Raw genomic sequence first — 14,630 nt, forward strand, 5'->3', positions numbered from 1 at the left:
TCATATGCTTCTGTTGGAAATGAAAAGAAAAATAAATGAATGAACATGAATCCTGGGTGTTCGACGTGGACGTCAACAGTTCTTCCACATAAACTTAACTTTGCTATCCTAGTACATCTCTATGGAAACAGGTCTCGATGCCTTCAAACAAACGATCAAAGGCGGCAAATGCGGCAAATAAAACATAATTTCATTGTCTATCAAAGTTCCTGCGGACTTAAAGGACAGGTTCACCTTCATATACATGTGGGTTGAGTGAATGCAGCGATATTAGTAGAACACATCAGTGAGAGTTTGAGGAAAATCCGACAATCCGTTCAAAAGTTATGAATTTTTAAAGTTTCTGCTCAGTCATGGCTGGATGAGAAGACTACTATAGCATGTGATGTCACATGAGTACAACGGTATAAAGAAAGTATAAAGAAAATTCACCTTATTTTCACTTTTCTCGCATAACAAAAGAACACTCGACTTCTCTCTTTCTTAACATACATCAGTAACAAGTCTAAGAAACGTGCACTTAATTCAAAAAGTAAAATTTTGTGAAATTCTCTTTTTATTTTCATTATATCGTTGTACGCATGTGACATCACACACTGTAGTAGTCTTCTCATCCAGCAGTAATTGTGCAGATATTTTAAAAATTCATAACTTTTGAATGGATTGTCGGAGTTTCCTCACAATTTCACTGATGTGTTCTACTAATATTGTTGCATTCACTCAATCCACATGTACATGAAGGTGAACTTGTCCTTTAAGTGCAGAGGCATCGGGTAATCATGCACGTACCTACAGATGCATAGTCCCCATACTGATCTTAAATCGGCTGTAAATGGAATCGTAAAACCTTTTTTAAAGGCACAATGATTTGATACTTCTAAAGTTCAGCATAAACTCTGGGGGAAAAAAGCAGAGAGGAATATGAAAGTAATCAAAGACTTACGACAATATGCTTCGTCATCGCCAAGCTTAGCGCAGTCGATGTTGAAGTCGCAATATTTCGCTTCGTCAATGCACGTTTCGTCGTCGCACGGCCGCTGGCCGGACGGGCACGTCACACCTATAGACGATAGAAAGAGAGGAGCATTGCGGAAGTGAACGCCTGTTCAACAATCATTGCCATATCGTCATTATTTTTTTCTCTCTCTCTTGTTTTCTACAATTGGCAAGTATAGTTTGTACCTGCATAGTTTGTACCTGTTAGTACCTACTTAGTTGTTGAATGATTATGGAGTCTTGAGCTATTTCGATTTAGTATGACAATATTCCAGTTGATACTTGAGTACCTTAATAATGCGATAATGCTTACGTTTTCTATGTGATGAATCACCATTGCCGTCACATTTTAATTCCAACTGCATTTCATCTGCTTGTACAAATTATTATCATTTGTGATTCTTTTGTATTATCTGGATATGGAAAGTAAATGAAATGGAAATGAAAATGGAAAATTATCGACTATAGGGTATTTACAAAGAGGTGTGATTCTTATAGGAAAACTGCAGGATGCAGCAATTCAAACAAAAAGGGAAGAAAAGAAAACGAAACTTTTGCCAAACTTTTAGTGCCTTTATTACAGGCCTCCTCGTACGGCTCATGTTTACCTATGAGGGTGCGTCTCTGACAGTGCATATAATGCATATCCATTACATTACGTTGTAGGTCTATCGTTTACAAATTACGATTGATAACAAGTTAAAACTAAATTAGATTAAAACTGGGAAGCACAGAAAGAGATCTATCCTCTCATCGTTCCACTCTTATGATGTTCCCATGCAAATTCTTTGTTCCTAACTTTAAAATCGAGTAAAGGGATGGGGCGTGTTTATAACGGACTGACGATGAGTGGTACAAAATGTTGCTAACCTGGTGTCGGGGTTGCATCTGAGTCCGGCAGCGGATCGTTGGACTTGACACATCCAGGTGTGAACGAAATATCATCCACGGCAATGTCCCCGACATTGCTGTCTCCCCTGATGCCTTCGATGATGACCTGGAGAAGTGCCGGAAACAGCAAGCCGGGAATTCAATCAGCTCGAGTCGTTCTACCGCAACGATTGTACTTATACACGTGCACTTGAAATCAAGTGTTACTCTCAAAGCCACCCGACAGGGCCTACTTGAAGCTAAAACGTCCTATGGACCTGCATGGTCCTAGCAACAGACCAACGCCTATACTCTACTGCACGAAACTGCCGAATACTTTATAACACCATGGGCAGATGGCGGGGGTGGGGGGGGGGGGGGGGTACAAGCCTAAATCTAAGGTGCTGTCTCCAAATTTACTGCCTCAATCAGCTCGGGCCTCAATTAGCTTGTATCCGTCATATAGATCAGTCGAAAAGCTGTCATTAAAAACATGGTAAACGCGCTACTACGCCTTCGAAGATCACCTTGGTCACGTGTGACAAAACTTAGAAATAATCGTTAAACACAAATTACGTTTTAACAGGAATGAGCAATAAGAACTCTGTAAATGAATGAAAGAAAGATATTATTCAGAGGGGTGAAGGTTCAGGTGCGAGTTTCTTCACTTTGTCTCCCTCTACAAATTCAATTTGTTAAGATCGCAACTGCTGATCTGTAAAGTAACAAACATGTCGGAAAAAGGAACCAGTGGGACTCGAACCTGCCATCTACTGTTTTCCGGGGTTGACACTACCACCAGGCTGTCCCTGGTTGCCGGCAGTGACACGATGAAAGTGGAACAAATACCCAAGCTCCGAAATTCCGACATTGTTATGTTAAGTAGTCCAAGGCGGACAAGGCATATTAAATGAAAGAAAGAAAGAAAGGAAAGAAAGAAAGAAAGGTGCTAATTTGCACCCGTGAGCGTGCAGCAGTTTTGTCTCGCATGGGGGAGCAATGCTGTACTTTTTTTCTTAGATTGTATATGCTATTAATTATGTTGAGATGAGGAAAAACATAACAAGTTTTAAAACCTGAAACCTGAAATTTTAATTAAATAACTATACTTCATGGTATCATTCCGATATTTTCATGTTGATCGAGCACATGCATAGTACCGTTGCGTATTTCTGCACCTTTCCTCAATGCAGACTTCCAGATGGCAAGTGAAAACTAAGTATTGCAGCAGCTGACACACAGTGCGATAGTATACACTGAAGTTTTAAACGTCTACCTGTCTTACCTGGAAATCAGCAGTTTCACCGTCTAGGTCTATGGACTCGTACAGCCAGTAGTCGCCATGAGGATCTACGGTTAGCCACTTCCGGGTCATAGGTCCGCCGATTTGTGTCCGCGTAAGGACACTCAACATGCCGATTCCTAACCCTTGCTGGTGATGGTAAAAACGCATCTGCAAATGCGACAGACAACGATTTATTAATCTTTGCTGTGCTAGGAACTTTGGACAATGTCTTCAACGCCACGAAATTATATGCGCAAAATGGCTCTCGAAGCACAAAAAAGATTCAGTACCGAAATGAGGAACACAAACCGTTGAGATTTTCACTTGTTTTATTTCTCTATATCCATGTGTGAGTATATTCATATAATATTGACTGGCCTCGAGGGAGACACCAGAAAATATTGCCCAAACTGAAAGAATATTGCCCGAGTCGAAGACGAGGGCAATATTCTTTCAGTGCGGGCAATATCTGTTATCTCCCTCAAGGCCAGTCAATATCATTATTATTACCTATCCTCTAGGTAAATTAGGAAAATACGTAAATACGGCAATACACTATGATATAGATCAAGCCACATTTGACTACCTGTAGATAATCACCAACATGGCGAATAATTGAAACATTGTTCATCAATGTATATCATTCAATTCCAACTTCAAAGATATATATGTAGTTGTAGCAGGCGAACTTCAAACATCTGAACGCTTTTACACTTTATTTTTGTTTCTGTTTCAATTTGGAGAGTTGTAATAACTGATGTTCACTGTGCAGCTAAGGGGGTATCTCACCGGGCTTGAAACTAGTTCGCGACTAGTTCGCGAGTCTAGATTTTGCTAGTTGCAGAGACGTCTCCGCGACGTCTCCTGGAAATTACAGAGTCTCCCATTAGTCGTCAGTTAGTCGCAAGAAATTTGAACATGTTTGATTTTTCGCGAAGTCTCCGCGACGTCTTCGAGACGTCTCCATCAGTCGCGGAGATGTCGCGGAGACTAATCATATCCGCGACTGCTGAGACGTCTCCGCGAAGTCTCCGAGACCTGCTGGAGACCAGAAAAACTGGTGACGTCTCCGCAATTCTATTTGACGCTGTTTGACCTACTTAAAAACCACGTGACCTATCTGCGTGCTGACATCCTGCCTAGATCAAGTCAGGTGATCCTGCAACGGCTCCCTCATATTTGGAATTTTTTGGCACCTGCCATAACTCGTCTCAGAGACGTCTCCTTGGTGAGACCGCAAGACATTTTTATGTTGGAGACGTCGCGGAGACGTCTGTTAAGGTCTTAAAGTGTAACCCGGTCTTAAAGTGTAACTCGGTGCCTAGGCTTCTGAAAATGTGTCTCGCATATAGAGCGCCACCTGTGGTTTTGGATAAGTTTATAGGCCAGTTCTTTCTGTCGTCTGCTCATCACACACTATCCGTGGTTTTGAGTACGTTATCAGCCAGTTCTTTCCGTCTTCTGCTCGCTGGCTATAAGAATTGCACTTTGAAAGTTTCGAAAATGAATCGCAGAGTATTGTTATTGTGGTGTTTGTTCCTGTTTACATCGCTATTTGAGTGTCAGTGTCAACCACGTTCAGGCAGAAAATCACATGATGATGCCTATGGCGAAGAAAGGCTCGGCGAATGGCAAGGAGATGGACAGTCATTTGCGTGTCGAGGCAGTGGTGATGCTGGCATTCCAGCTGCAGTATTTCAAATCCAACCTACTCGGCGTTAGCATTCCAGACTCATTTTTTGTACTTGTTGTAGTAGTGTGCGATGATATAAAAAGCAATGGATTGTACATATAGGACCATAATCATATCGATGATTGTTCAACTTGAGTTGTTTTCAGTTGCCAAATAACGTCTGTGACTTGGAAGTCATTCTGACTGCTACTGTAACAAGTCTCCCAATCTTGCCATTTCTGATGTATACATGCATGTATAATAATGTTGATTACATTCCAGCTATTCCACTGCCAGTTGACCTATTCAGTATTCTGGTATTCCAAGCTGTAGTATTGTATTTGTTGTAGTAGTGTGTGACGGTATCTAAATACACTAATAATCTGTACATATTCTATGATCGTCAAAATTTACAATGTAAGTTGCATTCAGTTGCCACAGTATCCTCTTAACATGAAAAGTTTTCTATTTTAACATTTGTTAAATATCTACTTTGGAGAGTCATTGTACCTGGGAGTGTGACAAGGTTTCAATCTTGCCATTTCTGTAGTCATTTATTTTACGATTTCACGGGTATTTCAGCTTTTTATCAGCAAGTTTTTGTTTATCCATATCATTCCTTTTTTTATTTGATGCATTAGTGTGCAAAAATATTGTATGTAAATGTTCACTGTTACCATTAGACACAAGCAAATTCGGAATTTTTTGCTCTTTATGTTCTCAGTGTCTTAATAGATATTCGCTAAAGATATTTTCTCAGCTTTTGAGTAATCATAATGGAATCTTACACATTAGAGCCTTTGAGGGCAGATTTAGAAACATATAATATGCATTGCATTATCGAAAAGGGCATTATCAGTGATGGCATATGACGCTATACTGTCGATGTGTAATTCAAAAGAATAGTGTGGCAATCCTCCCCTCCCAAACAATGCTCAGGAGGGGACTGTGAAATGGGCTCCATAACATACGTGTGTGCAATGTTTCCCTTGAACTATCAAAGTAGATTATTGCACACTGTATACGTACATACCTGTATTGTCACTCTGAGGTGACCAACCTTATTTATGTATGATGCACGTCATGCCAAGATACATTTTAATATTGTATTGTTCGGAAAGGATTTGGTATACTGTGCAGTGAAGCGACTGTCAGCAGAATCACGTTATATTTTCATAGCTTACCAACTCATTTATATCAGAACTTTTATATTTGCTATGGCTTTAGAATATAAAAAGTACATTCATTTTGCATGCCTATATTTCAACATGTCATAAACAAAGAAATATTATAATTTTCTTCCCTACTTACAAGATTCCATCATTATATGAAGTGCGCTTATTTCTTAAGAGGCGTTATAGATGAAGAGGTGGATGACAGATGAGGAGATGACGGATTAAATAGCACTGAAAGGGGGGGGGGGATGGAATGACAGGTATGTGTGCAAACCATCATACTGGCAACCTAAATTTAAGAAGTGAAAATTGCCATCTTTTCACAATTTGGTTTGGTAGCTAATCTATGTATAACTTGATATATGTGAGTGTCTCGTGTCAATGTGTTGTTAACGCGTGATGTGCGAGTGTCTTGTATGACTTTAAGCAGCAATATGACACGTGTATAGATGTTAAAACCTCTACAATAATATTTGATATACCAAGCAACTTTTCCTTATCATAGTGACTTGTAAAATTTTTGTACACTTTATAATCACAATAGGGATAATTTTCTGTATGCAGGATATTTTGTGGGGTGTTTTCGAGAACAACCATGTGCAATAAACCGCACATTACGTGGAGCAGATTATGTAGGCCTACACGTCAGGTCCTATGTGAGCAGTCCTTTTCATTATTATCATTTATTGTTGTTTCTGTTTGGTATAATGTATCAACAAACACCTTCGAAAACATACTTATTTGTTCACCATTAATCATGGCTAACTTTGCAAATGAGAAATAAGGAAATCATCAAGAAAGAAAGCAGAGATAAAATAAAAAGAAAAGTGAAAGCATGGGGAATGAAGTTTGCATTTCCAGATAAAATTGTGGATTTTACCATACAAGCAGTAGATACCTCACCGATCAGAAAAAAAAGAAAGTCAATAAAAATGATGAAATCAATTTCCTTCGCTGCATCAATTGAGCAAATAAAAGTCCACAAAAAAAAAAGAGTTACAAGCCAGCAAAACCGTTACATTGTTTATGTAACAATACAGTGTTAGGTGTTGAATTACTCTGGGGATGCTACCTGCCATGCAAAGTAAAAATCTTTTCAAGAAGATGTAAAAAATATGAACATTACGCCGCCCTCCTCCCCCCCCCCCCATCCGACATAGCAAATAAAAAGAAATCATTCATACATTCACCTTCTAATATAGCATTGCATCAGCTCTGTTACTTCTGGTTCTGGAGAAGATTTGGGTGTATTTTGTTCAAACAGTCCCGTATATGTTGAGGTCTTTGGATTTGGTGCTCCTTCAAACAAAGTGGGATTCCTTTACCCAGGGATGTTATCTCCCAAATTTAAGTTTAGTGGAAATGTATATGTCATAATTATATTTTTCAAGAAGATGCTGGAAATGTGAAAATTCCACCTCCCTACCATGGACACGCCTGGATACCGCCATAATCTAACATGAAGCTTCTAACTTAACTATACTATTTGCCTAGCTCTATCACTTGGTTCTTATTATTGAAGAAGGTATAAAAAAATCCATAATTTCTTATGTAATTATTTGCACATTAATTTTGGTAATGCAATATATTTTGATAATAGAATTATTGTGCACATTCATTCTTTTTTTCCTTTAAATCATGTACATAGTAATCTGATATTTTCTGAGATTTCGCTGAAGGCTGAAAATGATTTTGATTCATAATAGCAAAATATGTTGAAGAAAAATTAATAAATCTTACAAACAAAATATGAAATACATTATGAAAAAAAAATCGTAATTGTTCTATTTATCGTTGATTTTGCTCTTTTTTCTTCATTTTGTTCTTTTTCTTTTAAAGTATCAAACCTATAGCTCATGTATGCATTCCCCTTCCTATTATAATAATTATTCTGAAGTACAGGCATCTTGTCCTAATATTGTCTGTGCTCGTATGTCTCGAGATGTGGTGTGCTGCGTTGTATAGTAACTATTTTCATTCCTTTGCCTTTAAGTAGTTTGTATTCTTTAAAGATTTCATTTGTATCATGTTGAAGAACAAGTGAATTCAATTGAATTGAATTGAAATGAACGTGCTTGACTATGACAAATGTATTATTTATCATGATATACCGCTAGTTTGCAGGCACACACCCTTCTTGGTCGTAAATGAGTCTGCACCACAGGACCACTGGCACTGAGCCTCTCTCCCATGGGAGATTGGCACAACGAAATGTGTGCTCGACCGCTGCCTACGCATCGCTCTGACACATTTTCAGAAGCCTAGAAATCGAGTTACACTTTAAGACCGGGTTACACTTTAAGACTGTAACAGACGTCTCCGTTGGTGAGATACTAGCTTTATTGAGCACAATAATTGTTTGACGCGTAGTGCTGCTGGAAGTGGTCGACCTTGTATGAGTTGATTTATCGGCGTTTTTCTGCGGTGCGTGTAACCAACACACAGCGACGTCCTTGAATGTTTTCTCTTCATGGTCGATCGGAATGTTAACATGTAAAGTGATTGGCGAAACCCGGAAGAAGCAAAATACCAACGATTATTGACTGCTGAGCTCCACGACCCTGCAAAATACCAACTGCAATTGCCTCGCAAAACTACCTCGTATAGGTAAAAATATTTTATACTGTATTTGTTCGAATGACTCGTGATTCTTTAGGAACTTATTCAAAAGGCGTGGCTTTGAAGCGCCTTGTGCCGATGCCGCAATTGCCACCTATGGGAAGGTGAAAATGCGACTGACATTGAAAATAAACGCACAATCTCGCTCTTGTTTAAAAGATACACGAACACATTTTAACACATTTGTAACAAAACTGTCCAAACTATAGAAATAGGAAAAAAAGGAAAGGCTGATCAATACATGCGAAAACTTTGGTTTGGTTTGATTTGATTTGATATGATTTAATTTAATTTGACTTTGATTGGCGCATGTTTTTTCTTCACTAAAGTAAATACATGTGACCTTGCATCACTAAACCAACAAAAGGTTGTCAGACATGGATTTTTAGTTAAGCGTAGATCTAGATTCTGAAAGAACAGAATCCAAGCTTTAAAATGATGTATAACTCAATACAAATGGATTTCACTAATCTATTTAAATTAGAGGAAAAAAAACCGTACACACTCTGGAGAAGTGTTTACTGAGAAAAGATGCTCTGCAGTTTAGGGTCTATTCATAACAGCGCCTAATCTCGCACGAAGCTATGCTCTGTGCAGTGAATGGAACAAAAATAAGGAAGGAAAAATCCACAACATACACAATGAAGGGATTATTAGATTTAGCACACTCTATAATCACATTCTTTCCATGACTAATACCAACCTTCAATACAGTATGAACATCCTTTTATGATTTACTAGAGCTGAAAGTTGTTGTTTAAAAAAAAAAAGGACTAAGGGCCTGTCAGACGTGTCTAATCATGACAGTCTACAAAAAGTGTTCTACAGAAATTACAAAAAAATAGCAAAAAATAACAAACAATCATTGCATATTCAATTAAAGTACTATGAACCATTATACACTGCCATCTTAAGCGGAAGCTTGATTTTGGTGGCGTCTCTGAGAAGAACAAATGCTATGTTCATCATTTGACAATGTGAGGATTATTACCTTGCAATCTGCTGAGTTTCCTTGGATGTAGAAACTTCCAATCCTGTACGTATCCCCTGGAAGTGCGTCGTTTGCCTCAGTGTAAATATAATATCCTGAGGGATGGTAAAAAGAAATAATTCAAATCTATTGCCATATGATATTCGTAAACACGTTGTTTCAGTGTAACGCATCATCAGGTCATAATTGTTGCACGCAAGCACATACACACACACATACATATACACAATAAATAATAATAAATCAAATGAACGGAAACTTAATAAATGGACAAAGGATCTGCTACTCAATTAGCAAACAAACAATAAGAAAACAACAATTGTGGTATTCTTTAAGCCGGAACTCTGAGCAAAGAGTTATAACATTGCACCTTGTAATAATACTGTTTACACACACTGTTATACAGCGTGTTCCAGAAAAAACGAAACCGGGTTTCCATGCAAGTTTTTACTATCAAAATCATACATTTTCTTAATGAGATATACATCAATAGAAAGATAATTTTTTCTTCTTTCATAAGATGTACAACTTAACCATGTTTATGGTGCATGCATGACTGAGTTAGAACAACGAACAGTGGTGCTACCAAATTTTCATTTTCACGCGCAAATTGTGACTTTAAGTGAATCTTTCGGACTTTTAACGTTACGTTTTCGAAAAACAAAGTTCATTAGCCAAATATTCTTATTTTTTTTCTTTCATATGAGACCTAACGCGCAAAATATGAATAACGCATGCTAATGAAAAATTTGCATGAAAACGTACTTCATTTCTGCCGATTTTACGGATAGTCGAAAAACAAGCATTCAGCTCTCCCGACTTAGCATTAGACAATGGGCTCATCTGCACCATTGAATTCACACAAAACAACCGCAGTGCGACAGTGACTGTTGTTGGGGGGGGGGGGGTGTATTTACAGAGAATGCTGTATGGGACGGAAAGCCCTTTGTTGTCATTTATTTAGAATAAGTTATGAGACATAACCAAAATTATTGAAGACTAACATCGTGAGTAGGCTCAGGCTGCACGCAGTCCAATGGCTATGGGAAATCAACATTACAACAATGATACACATTTTGATGATTTTGTACCTCAAACTTATTTCACTGTTTTCATTCCTCTCCACATTTCCCTCACGTGTGGTTAGTCCTTCATCACTGACAGGGTTTAGAAGTTTTTGAAGGGGGAGGTGAAGTGGAAAGAGAGGGTACATCAGTTTATTTATCACTGAACTTGCGCTTCTAACATTTCAAAGGTAAGGTGCAAGTGCAGGGCAGAAAGTCGTCTTTCTTTGGGGGGGGGGGGGGGGGCTCGGAAGTTCTTTTTTTTCGGTCCGTTTCTCCCACCCCACCTTGCCAAACATTCCGCTGATGAACACCCTTTGCTTTGTAGTTAGCTGCATGGTCAGGCAAGCTCATGATCATGAGCTAATTTAAGACCCTATTCACAACCGAACGGTCAGCAACTCTCTTTTACCCTCTCCCTTCATGTTTGTGTAAATTCATTAAAGCATGAAGGCCATTATTATCTGCCAAGTTGGGCATGTCGGCGAAGCAAACTTGCTCCTTATTTACTATCTATCCATCTGGGCAAAATGGAAACATATTTTCAAATTCATTTTTCTCGAGCGGGCGTTGATCATTTTTGACGCATAGGATATCATATGAAAGGAAAAAAGAATGGATATCAAGGCTATTACTGAATTTTTTGCAAAATATTGCTGAAAAAGTCTCAAAAACTCATTTAAAGTCGACATTTGCTCGTGCAAATGAAAATTTAGTGCACTACTGTCTATTGTTCTAACTCAGTCATGCACGAATTTTGAACAATGAGTTGTGCATCAAATGAAAAAAAAAAGAGAAGTGTATCTTTCATTCCATGTACAACTCATAAAGCAAATTATGTAATTACGATAGCAAAGAACTGCAATGAAACTCGGTTTCGTTTTTTTTTTTTTCTGGGACATGCTGTAATGTAGATGATAATGGCATGTGATGCACAATTTTCTTTCTGTCGTTGTTGTAATCATAAAAGCATTTCCTGCTTCCCTTATTTGGTAAAATTAAATCACCTAGTCTTAACTTTTATCCGTTCTCCGTTTCTCTTTCACAAACACTGATTACTATCTGACTATAAAGGCTTACAAACAAACAAGATGGCTTTCATGTAGGTCCCGTCATACTTCTCTTTGTACAACCCGAACCGATATTTCGACCAGTTATCATTATAACTACTGTATATACCATATATGTACATTGTATATTTTTTGTTTTGTTTTGTATATTATTGATAACGTATAAGAACTTGTGCTATTACTTTTGATGTAATATTGAAGTATGAAATAAATTGAAATCAAAATTGAATTGAAATTGAATTACAATAAGTTTTTCTTATGAGGTCATGTCATGAGAGCTTATTTTATATCACAGCGTTAAGAATGTTTTCATATTTGCAGAAATGTAAGTAGCAATGACAGAAGCAATATGATTTTCACAGGAACCCAATCGGCAGCCACAATGAATTCACTCCCGCAAAGCAGCCAGTATATGGGAAACGCAATTCCAACCTCATCAGAGTTCAGATCCATTTTCGTGTAATCCATATGTACACTGGCGTAAAGAAATGTTAATAAAATATATTTACTAAATGACATTTTTACGTGTTAGTAGTGATAGGGCTCAAACTGTAAACTTGCGGTATGCCTCAAAATCCTTTAATTGCAACGAAACCACGAGACTGCATGGTGGCCAAGAAATAATGGCTCACCGCTGCCCGATGCCGTGGTGTGGTCCCTGGCTGGTCCCGTGTTGCTGGTCCCCGTTGTTCCCGTCCGCCTAGTCCAGTCTCTGTCGTCATCGGTCAACTGCTCCCACTCACACCATCCGGACTCAAAGTCGCACTGATTATATTCAACTGTAAAAAAAGGAGGGTTAAGACAGTAGACATCATCCTTTACTCTCCACCACACCGGAGGCCAATTTCATAAAACTTGTTTGTCAGTGACAACTGCCACATTTCTATGACAAATTTTTTCTCAGCCAATTAGATTTCAGTAGCTTGTCACATCTATGACAGCTTGTCACTGATGATAAGTTTTATGAAACGCGCCCCGGGTTGTCGTCATTTCGTAGAAACGACGGTAAATTCATAAGAAAAAAAAAACAGCTCTCGAGGACGTAATGATATATATGTATATATTTTTTTTCCCTCAGGAGTAAAATTCATCTGAATTGATAATAATAATAATAACAATAACAATAATAATAATGATGATAATGATAATAATAATAAGGATGATTATTATAATGATAATGTACGGGACTTTTAAAGGTATTAGCCCACATTTGCAAACCCACGAAAATCAAAACTGCATAAAATAGGTCCAATATGACTTCAAGTACAAGTTATAACAGTAACATACCTCACCTGTTGCTCTTATACCATTCGATGAAAAAGAGAAAATCATCGTTTTAAAATCAATTTTCAAACCGGGTCAACCCGACCCAAAATCGAATTACGAGCGCGGGCTAGCTACGTACATGTAACCTACACATGTATCGCATGCATGTAGTACGTACGTGGACCGGAGCTAGCGAGCGTTTTACGCATGCATACGGTGCATTTTCATTTATTTTTATGAAAGTAATGGACTAATTGGAACGAAATTTTGCACAGGTGTTACTGCAATCATACCCAAACTCCATGCTAACTATGAGACCAATTGCTGCAGGTTTACAAATGTGGGCTAATACCTTTAAGGCGCCAATCCTAATAATGATCAAACGCTCGAGGCGTAACCATGTGCAGGACACAACTTACAGGCACATAAGAGAAAGAAAACGACAAGTATAAAACAGTACAGTAAATATATGAAATATCGAGTTCTGTATACCAAAGTAAACAAATTAAATTCATTCAAACTCAAAGTCAAACACTGCTTTCGAAATCACAATTAAAGCAATCATTATGATCATTGTAATGGTTGTGGTTATTAGGATTATTGTTATCATCATCACCGTCATCATCATTATCATCATCATCATCATCATAATTATCATTATCTTTAAAGGTATTAGATACCAGTGGTTTGGGACATCGCTGATCTCATATCATGGCTTCGAAAACCATATCTATAATCATGTTAGAGTTATTGTAAGATAACTTTCCTTACCAGAAACACTGCTTCTTACTTATTCTAGAGAAGAAAAATATGAGGTCTTCCCGATCGGCTAAATTCCTATATTTTTAGAGCTATCCGATGCGAAAAGTTACGATTGACCGTTATTGTAATGCTGCCACCATGCGGTGAGGAGCGTAAAATGCCAATACTGAGCGTGCGAAGGAGTGTTCCCCCCCCCCCCACGACCCCCCCCCCCCCCCACGAACTCTAAATTGCTAAATTCAAACGTACCACAGTTGGAGAGTAGCTCGTCAGTCCCATCGCAACAATTGAGTGTTAGGTCGCACTTCTCGTATTTCGGATAACAGTGATTCGAGTCGCACATCTCTTCGTCCGCTTCGCAGGAGCCGCCCCGGAGCCAGGGGAAGGTGTAGGCGCAGTCCACGAATCTCATGTCGTCTATGGCGTAGCCACCTGTGTTGGCGTTGTCCATATTATCCTTAGCTTCGATGGAAAGCTGGAGGAGGAAGAATGAGAGGTTGATGAGCTGTATCAACTTAAAGGGAACCCAAACCCAAGAATAAAGCGAAAGCAGCAACATTAGTAGAAAACATAAGTGAAAGTTTGAGGTAAATCGGACAATCGATGCAAATGTTATGAATTTTTAAAGTTTTTGGTGTTGGAACCGCTGGATAAGGATACTACTAGAGGTTATGACGTAAGAATAGACAACAATGTGAAGAAAATACAAACAAAATTCCACATGAAAAAATCACACAGTCCATCAGCTTGAAACTGACTTATGTTAAGGGTAGTAATCATTTCCCCTGCTTTCTGAAAGCGGTTAGTCATGTGCTCTTTCCTAATGCTAGAGAATTAAATTTTTGTGGAATGTCTCTTCT

At 38.3% G+C, this 14,630-nt stretch overlaps 1 protein-coding gene across 1 annotated transcript in view; it reads right to left on the reverse strand.

The window, feature by feature from the left end:
* The window catches only part of LOC139711411 (MAM and LDL-receptor class A domain-containing protein 1-like), a gene marked incomplete at its 5' end in the record, with an annotated part of 41,570 nt that extends 27,325 nt beyond the window's left edge, over positions 1–14,245 (reverse strand). The window contains 6 exons of the mRNA XM_071623295.1: positions 944–1,060; positions 1,867–1,993; positions 3,152–3,298; positions 9,609–9,703; positions 12,375–12,521; positions 14,020–14,245. Of these exons, the coding sequence (XP_071479396.1) occupies positions 944–1,060; positions 1,867–1,993; positions 3,152–3,298; positions 9,609–9,703; positions 12,375–12,521; positions 14,020–14,245 (859 nt within the window). The remainder of the gene's footprint in view (positions 1–943; positions 1,061–1,866; positions 1,994–3,151; positions 3,299–9,608; positions 9,704–12,374; positions 12,522–14,019) is intronic.
* Positions 14,246–14,630: the final 385 nt, after the last annotated feature.

Source organism: Diadema antillarum, unplaced genomic scaffold, assembly GCF_040938485.1.
Source record: "Diadema antillarum isolate AM-2024a unplaced genomic scaffold, OU_Dant_1.0 seq00001657_RagTag, whole genome shotgun sequence".
Classification (NCBI taxonomy): Eukaryota; Metazoa; Echinodermata; class Echinoidea; order Diadematoida; family Diadematidae; genus Diadema; species Diadema antillarum.